A 13,239-nucleotide genomic window follows, 5' to 3' on the forward strand; every position below is an offset into this window, starting at 1 on the left:
TCACTCAGCTCTGGGGAAAACTCCCTTGCAAAGTGAGCAGCCTATTTTTCTTTAACATATCAACCCCATTGAGGGAGGAGAGATCTGAGCAGCAGCAGCTTTCATGATAAAATGTATTTTTAAAAAAACGGCCCTGTGGATTCCTCATATGCTGCAGATCAGGAAACACACTATATTGCCAAAAGTATTGGGACACCCCTCCAGATCATTGGATTCAGGTGTTCCAATCACCTCCATGACCACAGGTGTATAAAATCAAGCACCGAGGCATGCAGACTGCTTCTACAAACATTTGTGAAAGAACGGGACACTCTCAGGAGCTCAGTGAATTCAAGCGTGGTACCATGATAGGCTGTCACCTGTGCAATAAGTCCAACCATGAAATTTCCTTGCTACTAAATATTCCATGGTCAACTGTTAGTGGTATTATAACAAAGTGAAAGCAACTGGGAACAACAGCAACTCAGCCATGAAGTGGTAGGCCACGTAAAATGACAGAGCGGGGTCAGTGCATGCTGAAGCGCACAGTGCACAGAAATCGCCAAATGTCTGCAGAGTCAATAGGTAAAGACCTCCAAACTTCATGTGGCCTTCAGATTAGCACAACAACAGTGCATAGAGCACTTCTTAGAATGGGTTTCCATAGCCGAGCAGCTGCATCCAACCCTTACATCACCAAGTGCAATGCAAGGGTCGGATGCAGTGGTGTAAAGCATGCCGCCACTGGACTCTAGAGCAGTGGAGACGTGTTCTCTGGAGTGATTAATCACACTTCTCTGTTTGGCAATCCAAAGGATATGTCTGGGTTTGGCAGTTGCCAGGAGAACGGTACTTGCCTGACTGCATTGTGCCAAGTGTAAAGTTTAGTGGAGGGGGGAATATGGTGTTGACCTTTTGGAATTTCCACTGTGTCTTCTTCCAACCACCAACAATGTGTATACATTTACTTGATTTGCAGAGGTGTGATAAATCATACAAAACTAATGAAATCATAAAAGTCTCCGTTAAAGAACTGTCAATCATCTTTTCAACAATCCCTTCTATGCTTCTCCCAACCACCAATGCTGTGCATGCACCCACTTTATACACCAAGGTGCTGCTGACCAAGGTCAAAAAGTGCATGTGTCCCCTTTAAGAGAGTCCTCAAATATTCCCCAGATCCACTTGGAATCCTCAAGCTGGATAAACTCTTTTGCAGCAAGGTTTTCCTCTACATCCAATTTTTCAGACACCGTCCCTTTAAGACTCCAGCCAACCTCATTACAAAAAAGTACTCAATAGGGTATTACCTTACCACATTTATTCCAATCCCAAGTTTAAAACCACTCACAATGTGCAGGTGCTAAGTTGCACCAAAACAATCATAAGCACATGCAGCAGTATAGCTTTAAAATACACCACCATCCAAACCTCATCCTTACATGTTTCGTCACTTGATTTCATATTTCTTTGATAGAGGCGTTTATGTGTTTATTGTATTGTTTTTGTTCGGTGTTAATTTGATTGATTGCTCACAAATATTTGTAATTTATTTATATTAGTTTTCATATGAATTTATCGATACTGTATATGATTGATGGAGTATTGGCTTGATAGCAAGTGAAGGAATAATGGCACCACATCCTGGTTAATTATTAAGAATATGGATTTAGGCTGGATGACTTTTGCATAAGTGTGAACAAAGCAGAAGAGCGCACAAAGCCTAATGTCCTAAGTATTGCTGATTTGCTTCCCCAGATATTTAACTGCTTTCCTCGCATCTCGTCTTTTCTTGGCCTACATAATAAAGTTGAGCAAAACATAAAGGAGCTTTGTGAGTTTATTTTAAAACGCATCAAATATCAGAAGAAGGAGTTTGATACAAATGCTGTCTCTGGATATATTGATGCATATCTTATGAAGCAGGTAAGTACTTTCCTCATGTATATGTGGTATTTGTTTAAACTATGAAAACTGGAATTACTTTGTTTTATTTGGATGTAAGCTTTGTATTTTGAGAACTGACTCGTACTCCATGAGAGGTCACTTGGACCATTCCAAATGTTTTCTGCATCCTGCTATTGTTCTCACTGATAGGAAATCTCTTACACCATGGCCTATTCCTTAAAGCCAGGCATGTCCAAAGTCCGGCCCCCGGGCCAATTGCGGCCCGTGTTCCGATTTAATACGGCCCCACAGGTAATTTGACAATATCTAAAAAGGAGAAAAGCGCCTCTAAGTGCAATATGTGGTACATTTATTGAGGAACATAATGAGAAACACATGATGAAAGAAAATGAAAGGCTTAGGGATATGTGGTGAAAGCAAAGGACATGGTGGCGTCCTCGATGTGTACGCCATAGTAAGCACTGGAGGAGACTCGGGATGTTCATAGGGAGCCGGGCGGCACATGTGAGATCCAAAGATGGCTTCTGGAGTCTACCCTGGAGCGCAATGTCCACGTCAGCGTGATGACGTAGGGATGTCCAGCATGCAATGCGATGCTCTTCGGAGCATGCGTAAGGCCGATGAAAGGCAAAGGTGCACTCCCTTCTCAAGCATTGAAGGAAATCAGTGAGAGTAATTTCGCTTTTTTTTTTTTTTTAGGGGGAGAAACAAATACAGATTTAAAATATGTCATGATCAGTATCAATCACTCCTTTATCCATTCATTTTTTTTTTTGGCGCAAAATGGTCGGCCCTCAGGCATCTTCACTTCATCAAATCTGACCTCTTTGAAAAAAGTTTGGACACCCCTGCTTAAAGCATTTTTGTACTTTAACAGCTCAGTCCATTTTTAATAGGGCATTCTCTCTATAGCAGTACAGTCTGTGTCTAAAAGGACATTCTTTGTCTGAGAGAGCCTTCAGTATCATGGTCTTTCTGTTTAATGTCTCTTTCAAACTCTTAAATGACAGTCTCTTTCTAAGAGGACAGTCTATTATAAAGAACACTCACACATGGGAATTGTTCACATAGTATTAAAAATTCTGTATACAGGCCCACAGAACATACAGTGCACAATCCACGTGTGCTTTGTTCATATGCTTCACTGCAACAAGGAAACAGGAAACTTTATTTCAGAGAAAAACATAGAGTTTATTATAGATGCACCTACAAACTTATAAACACTGCCATCTTCTGGTGGAACAATATATCTCTACTGAATACTGATGTAGTTGTTGCACAAAATACATGAACACTGTATTCCAACACATAGCAATATCTCTCTTTTACATGACAATCTCTCCTACACACAGCAGGCTCTAACAAGTCAGTGTATTTTTCTTCATCTCTCTCCTACTCAGAAATGTGACCTGCCTCATTGATGAGTACCTGCATCTCCCTCATAAGAACCTGCGATTTCCCCTTTTTTCACATAAGCATCTTCTTTTTCCTTTTTTTATTTTTCTACCTTTAAGTAAACAGGCACACTTTTTTGTTAGATGAAATACAGTGAGGAACAGAAGTATTTGAACACCCTGCGATTTTGCATGTTCTCCCACTTAGAAGTCATGGAGGGGTCTGACATTCACATTGTAAGTGCATTCCCACTTTGAGAGACAGAATTAAAAAAATTCAGGAAATCACATTGTATGATTTTTAAAGAATCGATTTGTCTTGCACTACTGAACATAAGTATTTTAACACTTAAGAAACAGCAAGAATTCTGGCTCACAAAGACCTGTTACCGTGCCTTTAAAAAGTCCACCTCTACTCCACTCATTCATTTAACTTAGTAACTTAGGGGTTTATTTACTAAAGCTGGAGAGTCCAAAATCAGACTCCCTTCTGCATAGAAACCAATCAGCTTCTAACCTCAGCTTGTTCAATGAAGCTTTGGCAATGAAACCTGGAAGCTGATTGGTTTCTATGCAGAAGGGAGTCTGATTTTGGACTCTCCAGCTTTAGTAAATAAACCCCTTAGTGTCTGAGCTCTTTAAAGACACCTGTCCACCCCACAGTCAGGGGACAGGACGACTGCACTGTATTAAGGAGAGGATGAATGGGGGCATTTATTGTGAGATTTTGAGCAACAACCTCCTTCCCTCAGTCAGAGCATTGAAGATGGGTCGTGGCTGGGTCTTCCAACACGACAGCAACCCGAAGCACATAGCCAGGATAACCAAGGAGTGGCTCCTCGAAACCTGACAGATCTAGAGGAGATCTCTATGGAGAAGTAGGCCAAAATCCCTGCTGCAGTGTGTGCAAACCTGGCCAAGAACTACAGGGAACGTTTGACCTCTGTAATTGCAAACAAAGGCTTCTGTACCAAATATTAACACTGATTTTCTCAGGTGTTCAAATACTTATGTTCAGCAGTGCAAGACAAATAAATTCTTTAAAAATCAAACAATGTGATTTCCTGAATTTTTTTTAAATTCTGTCTCTCAGAGTGGGAAATGCACCTACAATGTGAATTTCAGACCCCTCCATGATTTCTAAGTGGGAGAACTTGCAAAATCGCAGGGTGTTCAAAAACGTCTGTTCCTCACTGTATATTGCTTGCCAATGGACTTCAGATTAAACTGACAAAGTTGAACTCCAGGTGGTCATTAAAGATTTTTTTAATGCAAGCAGTATACCTGAAGCATCTGAATTTCGCTTGGTATCAGCCCCTTGCAATTCCTGTACAGCAGAGCACAGAATCGGGGATGGAGAAGCAACACAAGGAACCAATCAGTTGTTCTTCAGTGCTCATGTCCTAACAAGGTGAATGCTGATAGTAGGAGAGAGGGGAGTGGCAGAGAGAGGTGAGCTCATCAGTCTGGGGCTTCTCCTTTTTCTCTCTATTTACAGATTGGGAACAGGACAATACTTGAAATTGTTAAATAACTGCAGAAAAAAGAGGCATCCTACCCTGCCAGGCAGAGCTGTGTTCTCCAACAGGGTTGTGTAAATGTTGGGACTAGATGGACTGAAATATAAACTCTATAGCAGGTTTTTTTTGTGTGTATTTGCCTAAAGTTCATCGTTATACAAATATTACATTTATTGACACTCTTAAAGAAAAATACAAATTTGACTTTAAAAATTTAAGCCAGGAGAAGCATTTTAATCTCTAAATTTTAACTTGCAAAAAAGATTCTGTTTTATATTAATGCCCAGATTCCATTCATTTCAATGGAAATGCAAGTCAGTGAGTGCATACGTTTGTTTAATTGTTATGAAATTTATTTCTAACAACATTTTTGCTTAGGTTTACTTTGAGATGATAATGACAATGTAAAGAGTAACCTAAATATGATATTTGTGTTTTTAGGAGTCAGCCAAAGCTGAAAAGTACTTTGATGATGAAAATCTGGTGCACTCAGCTCTGGATCTCTTTGCAGCTGGGACAGAAACAACATCAACAACACTACGCTGGGCTATGCTGTTGATGATGAAGTACCCAGAAATACAAAGTAAGTCTGTGGGTTTACAAAATAATGCCATTTAGGGGAAATGTCTACTTGACCACTCTACCTCTAGTTACTGGGAGACGTGCCAAAACCCAGGCATTGTTTAATGTTTGTGTCAATGTCCAGACAAAAAAACAAAAAATCACATAGAAGAGAATATGGCTCTTTAGCAGGCAAGTCTCGTCAAACTGGAACTCTGGCCAAAATTTCTGATTAAGATGGAGTGGGTAAGGTTTAGAACCCGTATCAGGATTTCATTACTATGAATGGGCAATGCTAAGATCGTACAAAACCTGGGGCACCCTTGGGCACAGAGAGGAGAGCAATGATGAGGTATGCATAGGTGAGCCCTAAGCCCCGGTTCACATATATGCGGCCGTGCGGGCCGCGTTTTGCGCTAGCACGAGAGCCCATTCATTTGAATGGACTTCCGTGCCCAGTGACACGCAGGGAAGAGGTCCCTGTACTTCTTCTGAAAACGCAGCCTGCATGGGAACCTCGCGTTTTCCAGTGTGGGAGGCGTACCATTAGAACTAATGGCACCCGCCCGCAGGTCTGCATTCTGGATTTTCGTGTGGATCCGCAGCGGCACTACCCGCACAGAACCTGGCCTAATTGTGGAAGGGGCTTAAAGTGGTAGTAAAGCCCCATTGTTTACTTGTACTTACAGGAAAGCCTAAAATAAGGCTTACCTGTAGGCATTGTAAATATCTCCTAAATATGCACTGTTTAGGAGATATTTATTATAGTAGTAGCTGGTGACGTCACCGACTCATGCGCACTGCACTCATAATGGATGGCATGCCGTCCACTGAGAGAGCTGTGTCACGGCTCTAACTCCTGCATGCATGACTGTCATCATTACGGCTCGGCCAGTCAAACAGCTGAAGCCCATGAACCCAGAAGGAAGATCGAATGAAGATGGAAGCTCCTACAGCAATGACAGCGCACTGCTCGAGGGCTTCTTTTTCAGGTAAGTCTTTCTTAATGTGCTAGTATGTGATGCATACTAGCATATTATGCTATTATTTTTCAAGGGAAATTTTTTTTTGGAATTTTTTTTTTTTGCGGTTTACTACCGCTTTAAAGAGTATGATTAAATAAAACAAGAGCCTACTCACAAAATATAAAACATGCATATAACCCATAGTCCACGTATCAAACAATATGATATACCAACTTCCCACCCAGCCTATAGCAGATTGACGGCTGGGCGGGACACTCTGAGTGGGTGTCAGTTGTATAAAATGGATAGCTTCCTTTCATGCCATCCATTTTATACAATTATTTTGTTAGCTGTGATTGGTCAAAGCAGTCACATGGTACAGACAAGGCCAATCACAGCCCATCTGTATCATGTGATGAGCTTTGCCCTATCACAGCTAATCACGACAAAAGACTGAATTAATCAGTTTCATTCAGTAACAATGATTGCAAATATCAATGAAAAACATTGGTATTAGCAATCATAATGTGTAAAAGAACAAAAAAAGTCCTAAAATGAATGAAATCTTGCGAGCTGCTATGGTGCCTATTTAACTAATTGTGGCAAACTATAAATACATCAGTGATCAATATAGTGAACTCGGTGTAGAGTTATTCACCCTGAGGTCATCACAGAGGACAAGGGGGCACTTGTTACGTCTGGAGGAAAAGAAATTTAATCTCCAAACACGGAAAGGTTTCTTCACCGTGAGAGTTCTGAAAATGTGGAATAGACTTCCTCAAGAGTTGGTTCTGGCCAGCTCAGTGGATTGCTTTAAAAAAGGCCTGGATTCTTTCCTAGATACACAGAATATAACTAGATACTAACATTTTATAGGTAAAGTTGATCCAGGGAATATCTGATTGCCTCTCGGGGGATCAGGAAGAAATGCTTTTCCCTGCAGGAGCAAATTGGATCATGCTTTGCTGGGTTTTTTTGCCTTCCTCTGGATCAACTGTGGGTATAGGATTATAACTTTTTTTTTTAATGGTTGAACTGGATGGACTTTTGTCTCTTTTCAGCCAAACTAACTATGTAACTATGTGTAAACAGTAGATTGTTTGCACCATACACATACCCATACAAATGTGTCAACAATATACAAATACAAGAAATTAGTGCCACGCTCCACTGATATCCAATATATGTGTATAAAACTTCCAAACGTAACAAGTCTCTTTATATCCGTGATAATATGCTCCTTCAAGTGATGTGGACAAATGAACTATTGATTGGTTCACCTCTGATGTGTTAACATAACAACCACTCATGCACCTTCACCAGTTGTACTCTCACCTGGTAAATATGACCAAACCATTAACTGAGGTCATATATAGCTTGTGTCCCTTACATGGACTGTGGATGGATGGGATTGTTATCCTAAAGAATCTGTATCCCCTCACTTCTTTAATGGTCCTCCTCCATTGATTCATATATCATGAGAAATAATCAAAACAGTGCCTCATCCTTATTTAAAATGTTTATTAATACAATGTGTTGCACTCACATGTAAACGATGTAAAAAGCGCTGTTTCAATATACTCCAAACACTCGCTAGCGATTCAGTCTGTATACTTGCTAGTATCTCTCTTTCCACATGAGCATCGAGCCATCAGATCCCCTCCCCTACACGTTACGCCACCGGGTCACGTGTCTACATTTATTTTATTTTTTATTTATTTCAGGTACTTATATAGTGCCGTCAATTTAGGCAGCGCTTTACATATATATTGTACATTCACATCAGTCCCAGCCCTCAAGGGGTGTACAATCTAAGGTCCCTAACTCACATTCATACATACACATACCTTGGGCCAATTTAGACAGGGTCCAATTAACCTAGCAGCATGTCTTTGGAGTGTGGGAGGAAACTGGAGTACCCGGAGGAAACTTACGCAGGCACAGGGAGAACATGCAAACTCCAGGCAGGTGGTGCCATGGTTGGGATTCGAACCAGCTACCCTAGTACTGCCAGGTGGAAATGCTAACCATTTAGCCACTGTGCTGCCTATATATATATATATATATATATATATATATATATATATATATACACACATACACACACACACACACACACGCACGTCTCTTTTTTAGGTACACCTGTTCAATTGCCTGGTAAGCACAATTTGCTAATCAGCCAATCACACTGCAGAAACTCAGTGCATGTAGGCTTCTAGTTGCGAAGACAACTTACTAACCTGCTGCAGTTTAAACCGAGCATCAGAATGGGGAAGAAAGGGGATTTAGGTGACTTTGAACGTGGCATGGTTATGTAGCAGAATACATTTCGGCCTAAATTTATGAAGAAAACGTATCTATTTGCAAAATTTTATAACAAAAACTAAGCAAAAAATTATTTCTATTTTTCAAATTTTTGGTATTTTTTAATTTATATAGCAAAAAATAAACACGGTGGTGATCAAATACCACCAAAAGAAAGCTCCACCTGTCTAAAAAAAGAAAGGATAAAAATTTCATATGGGTACAGTGTTGCATGACTGAGTAATTGTCACTCAAAGTGTGACAGCGCTGAAAGCTGGAAATTGGCCTGGACTGGAAGGGGGTGAAAGTGTCCGGACTTGAAGTGGTTAAAGTGGATTTCTTTGCAGAGTTTCACAATAGCTATCTACTGATTTCTAGAGAAATTAAAATAAAAAGATTTAGGGTCTCAATATTGTTTTGACATGTGGTTTTTCAATTAAGGTAACCTCTCATTTTCAGAACATGTTCTGTTTGAATTGTGAGGGATTGTTATAACTTTATGTCTATGTTCACCCCCTCACCCCCTCGGTCTCCGCCCGAATCACACACCTGCTGAGCGACATATCAGACTGGATGTCGCTCCACTTCCTTAAACTGAACCTCTCGAAAACCGAGTTTCTTGTCTTCCCCCCAGCCCGGACCCCACCCCCATTGACTTCTCTATCACATCCAACAACGCTACCATCAAACCCGCCCTGCAGGCCAGAGTACTTGGTGTCATTCTGGACTCCAACCTATCCTTCCAGCCCCAAGTCCAATCTTTAACAAACTCCACCTCCGCAACATCGCCAAAATACGCACGTTCCTAACCCCAGAAACCACTAAACAGCTCATCCACTCCCTCATCATATCACGACTCGATTACTGCAACTCCCTCCTTACTGGCCTGCCTCGCCGCTGGCTATCCCCGCTTCAGTCGATCCTGAATACGGCTGCCAGACTCATTCACCTTTCCAACCGCTCCATCTCCGCCACCCCCCTCTGCCAATCCCTCCACTGGCTTCCGATTGCGCAACGGATCAAATTCAAAATCCTAACGCTGACGTACAAAGCCGTCCACCATACTGCCCCGAACTACATCACTGACCTAATATCCAAGTACTGCCCAGCACGCACACTCCGCTCCTCACAAGACCTCCTTCTCTCTAGTTCCCTGGTCTCCTCCTCCCATGCCCGCCTCCAGGACTTCTCCAGGGTGTCACCCATCCTCTGGAACTCCCTGCCCCAACCCATCAGATTATCACCTACTCTCCTTCTCCTTTAGGCACACCCTGAAAACCCACCTCTTCAGGGAAGCCTACCCCACCCCCTGCTAACTTGCCGACCTCCTCCACTCTTCCTACCACTCCATCCCCCACAGCTATCTCCTCCTGTGCCACCATCCCCTCCCTCCTAGATTGTAAGCTCGAAAGAGCAGGGCCCTCGATCCCCTCATGTTTTGCATTGTATTGGTATTGTTCTGTCACATGTTCTGTCCACCTCTGTAATGTACAGCGCTGAGCGAACTATTGGCGCTTTATAAATACTGTATAATAATAATAATGTTCAAATAAAGTGCATGATATGGGTAGTCCTGTTCAGCCTTCAACTTTCTGTGCTCCCCTCTTCACACTAGGATTGTCAGGCTGGAAATTATTATGATTATGTTCACATATTGTAGAGATTCTGATATAATGTATTTACTTTTATGTTATAGAAAAGGTTCAAGAAGAAATCAGGACACATATTAAACAAGGTCAGATGCCTACAGTGGATGATCGGAGGAATATGCCTTATACTGAAGCAGTGATACATGAAATTCAGAGGTTTGCTAATATTGTTCCTCTGAATTTGTCACACGCAACTTCAAGTGATGTGTATTTTCGGGGATACTGCATACCAAAGGTGAGTTCCAAGTCCTTCTCATTTATCAATAGAGTCCTATGCTAAAGGACCTATTTACATTAAACAGAAAAAGTGATCTGCTCTCTCTTGGAAAATATTGCTTTAAAACTGCGGCTTGCATTTTACATCACGTTCAAAAAATTGCAAGTCGCAGTGTGGGTACTTTGGTTAACATGCACAGAACTTTGTGTTTGGAAGAGAAGCCAGGCCCATGACTTAAAAGATCATGTAAATGGGCTTGCTTGGCTTTTTTTCATACAGCTAATTTGGCCTTTTCCAGAAAATAGACTATGCACCCAAGGGGCCTCAGCAGATATTAACAACTGTGAAACGACTTTGACAAATGTTCATTAACTTAAAGCTCCATTCACATGTGTGAGACTTCAAAATTGTGGGATTTTCATTGTGACTTTACAGTAGAACTTGATGCGACTTTAACACAACTCTGATGCAACTTTGATGTGACTTTGGATGAGTGCGACTTTGGCTTTGACCAAGGATAATTGTTTGTTCTCTACAAAGTTGCACACAAGTAACATGTACAGTATATCAGTCAGGTGTGACTTTCATGTGACTTTGGAGGATTTACATTGAAGTCTATGGCCTTCAAGTTGTATGAAAGTTGGAGCAAAGCAGTGCAGGAACTACTTTCAAGTTGCTGCGACTTGAAGTCGCACCGATATGAATGGTACTCATTGGCAAACATGGGGTGTGACTTGTCATGTGAATTTGAACCCCAACGTCACATAACGAGTGTGAATGGGCTCTTATTGTCATACCTGTAGGCCATTTGGGCTCCTCTTGAAGCCTGGCTGAAGATTTCAGATAGGGACTCTTATGTCGTGCCTTGTCGCTAAGACACGAAAACTACTGGGTACTCACTCCTCAAATTACAGGAGCAAAAACCAACACTTTTTTTTCATCTTAGCAACAAGCCAGGATATGGGGATTTCTAACTGGGAGTTTTCAGTGTACAATTTTGGCATCATCCGAATTGAATACACTTCTGCACATGTGACATCATCTTGGCCCAGCTAATGAAGACAGCCAAAGTTCGGTACCCAGAAGAAGACTGGCCAAGGAAGTCAGCCAGTGAGACAGCTCTGCGACACTGTTCCACTTTAGGTACTCCAATTAATTTGGGGATCCAAATCTATGCTTTATAAATATTCAGTGTGACAATAATAGGATCCAATGAACCCCAAACTGAATAAAGAGATGGAGAGCAATGCTGAAATTTTTTATTCCAAAATTCACATCAGTAACAAATCCTCATATTGATCAGGCAACTACAGACACAAACAAGGCCTTCATCAATCACATTACCACTTTCCAATCACAGCATCAGTGGCAGACACAAGCCTGTGTGATTAAACCCATTAGCAGTATATTGCTTAAGCCATAAAATTGCTATGCCATAAAACCTCTAGCAGACTCCCTAATGTTGAAAATGCTTTAGCAGAGCAGTTAAAGGAATACACAGGACCAGAACCAAAATCTGCACATAATTTATAAATCCTGATATGATAGTGCTATGTTCATACCAAGGGTCTATCAAAATGTATAAGAAAATACCGGTCACGTAGAGACCAGGGGTGGACTGACAACTCATGGGGCCCCCGGGCAATAGGGGATCATGGGGCCCCTGTGTCCTTGCCCAAACTCACAAAAGCCTATGAAAAAGTTACCAGGGGCATCTCATGGGGCCCCCTACTGACCCCAGGCCCTCGGGCAGTGCCCGAGTTTCCAAATAGTCAGTCTGCCCCTGGTAGAGACCAAACAAACTTATATTATGAGCTACAGAAAGCTGATAGGATACCTTAAACAGGCCGCAGACAATGTGAAAACTGAACAAAAATTCTGATTCGTTCATTTTTCGCATTATTAGTTTGCCAGCTGCGACATGTGATTTTCATGCCACAATGAAAGTGCTTGATCCAACAAGATGGATTTTTATTAGGAAAGCTAAGCAATTGATGGCATAATTGTGTGAGCTATTTTCATTTTTTCGCTTGACAAAACTTTCAGATTTTACCTTGTCTATGGCCTGCCTTGCCTTTTCTGAAAAAGCCCTACATTAAATCCATATCATGTTTGATATCTATCAAATTATGACATCTTATCTGCATGTTGGCCAGACAACTAGCTTTTTCAAAGTGAGAGGTCTGCAAAGGTAGCCTAATGATTTTTCTCAATGCAGGATTCCTTCAAATCAGAATTCAGAGTGAACATTGCCCTAGCCCAGTGGTCGGCAAGCCGCGGCTCGCGAGCCACATGCGGCTCTTTACACACTTTTATGCGGCTCTTTTGTGTGCCGGGCGCCCGCTCCCCTCCTTCCTCTTGGGCGGCCGCCCCAAAAGTCAGGACTCTGCAGCTAGCCCAGCTACGGCCCGGCGGACCTTTTAATCCAGCCCGCGGAGCGTGGCAAACATTGGCTGTCAGGATGTAGGCGGGGCAGCGTGACGATCATCCCCTCTCCTCTCACAGTCCACCCTGAAGACCGGAACGGCGCGGGAACACGGCGAGAGGAACGCGCGGAGCAAAGGTAAGTGAATTGACACAATATGGGGAATGAATTACTATAGGGGGGATGAATTACTATAGGGGGGATGAATTACTATATGGGGGATGAATTACTATAGGGGGGATGAATTACTATATGGGGGATGAATTACTATGGGGGATGAATTACTATATGGGGGATGAATTACTATGGGGGATGAA

The 13,239-nt window shown here is 41.9% G+C and overlaps 1 protein-coding gene across 1 annotated transcript in view; it reads left to right on the forward strand.

Moving 5' to 3' along the window:
• Positions 1 to 13,239, forward strand: part of LOC149473010 (cytochrome P450 2K1-like) — a 28,140-nt gene that overhangs the window by 10,868 nt on the left and 4,033 nt on the right. The window contains exons 5-7 of the mRNA XM_089681908.1: positions 1,738 to 1,905; positions 5,243 to 5,384; positions 10,328 to 10,515. Of these exons, the coding sequence (XP_089538034.1) occupies positions 1,738 to 1,905; positions 5,243 to 5,384; positions 10,328 to 10,515 (498 nt within the window). The remainder of the gene's footprint in view (positions 1 to 1,737; positions 1,906 to 5,242; positions 5,385 to 10,327; positions 10,516 to 13,239) is intronic.

Source organism: Staurois parvus, unplaced genomic scaffold (genome assembly GCF_062004578.1).
Source record: "Staurois parvus isolate SC_StPar_1 unplaced genomic scaffold, SC_StPar_1.0 ptg000018l, whole genome shotgun sequence".
In the NCBI taxonomy this organism is placed as follows: domain Eukaryota; kingdom Metazoa; phylum Chordata; class Amphibia; order Anura; family Ranidae; genus Staurois; species Staurois parvus.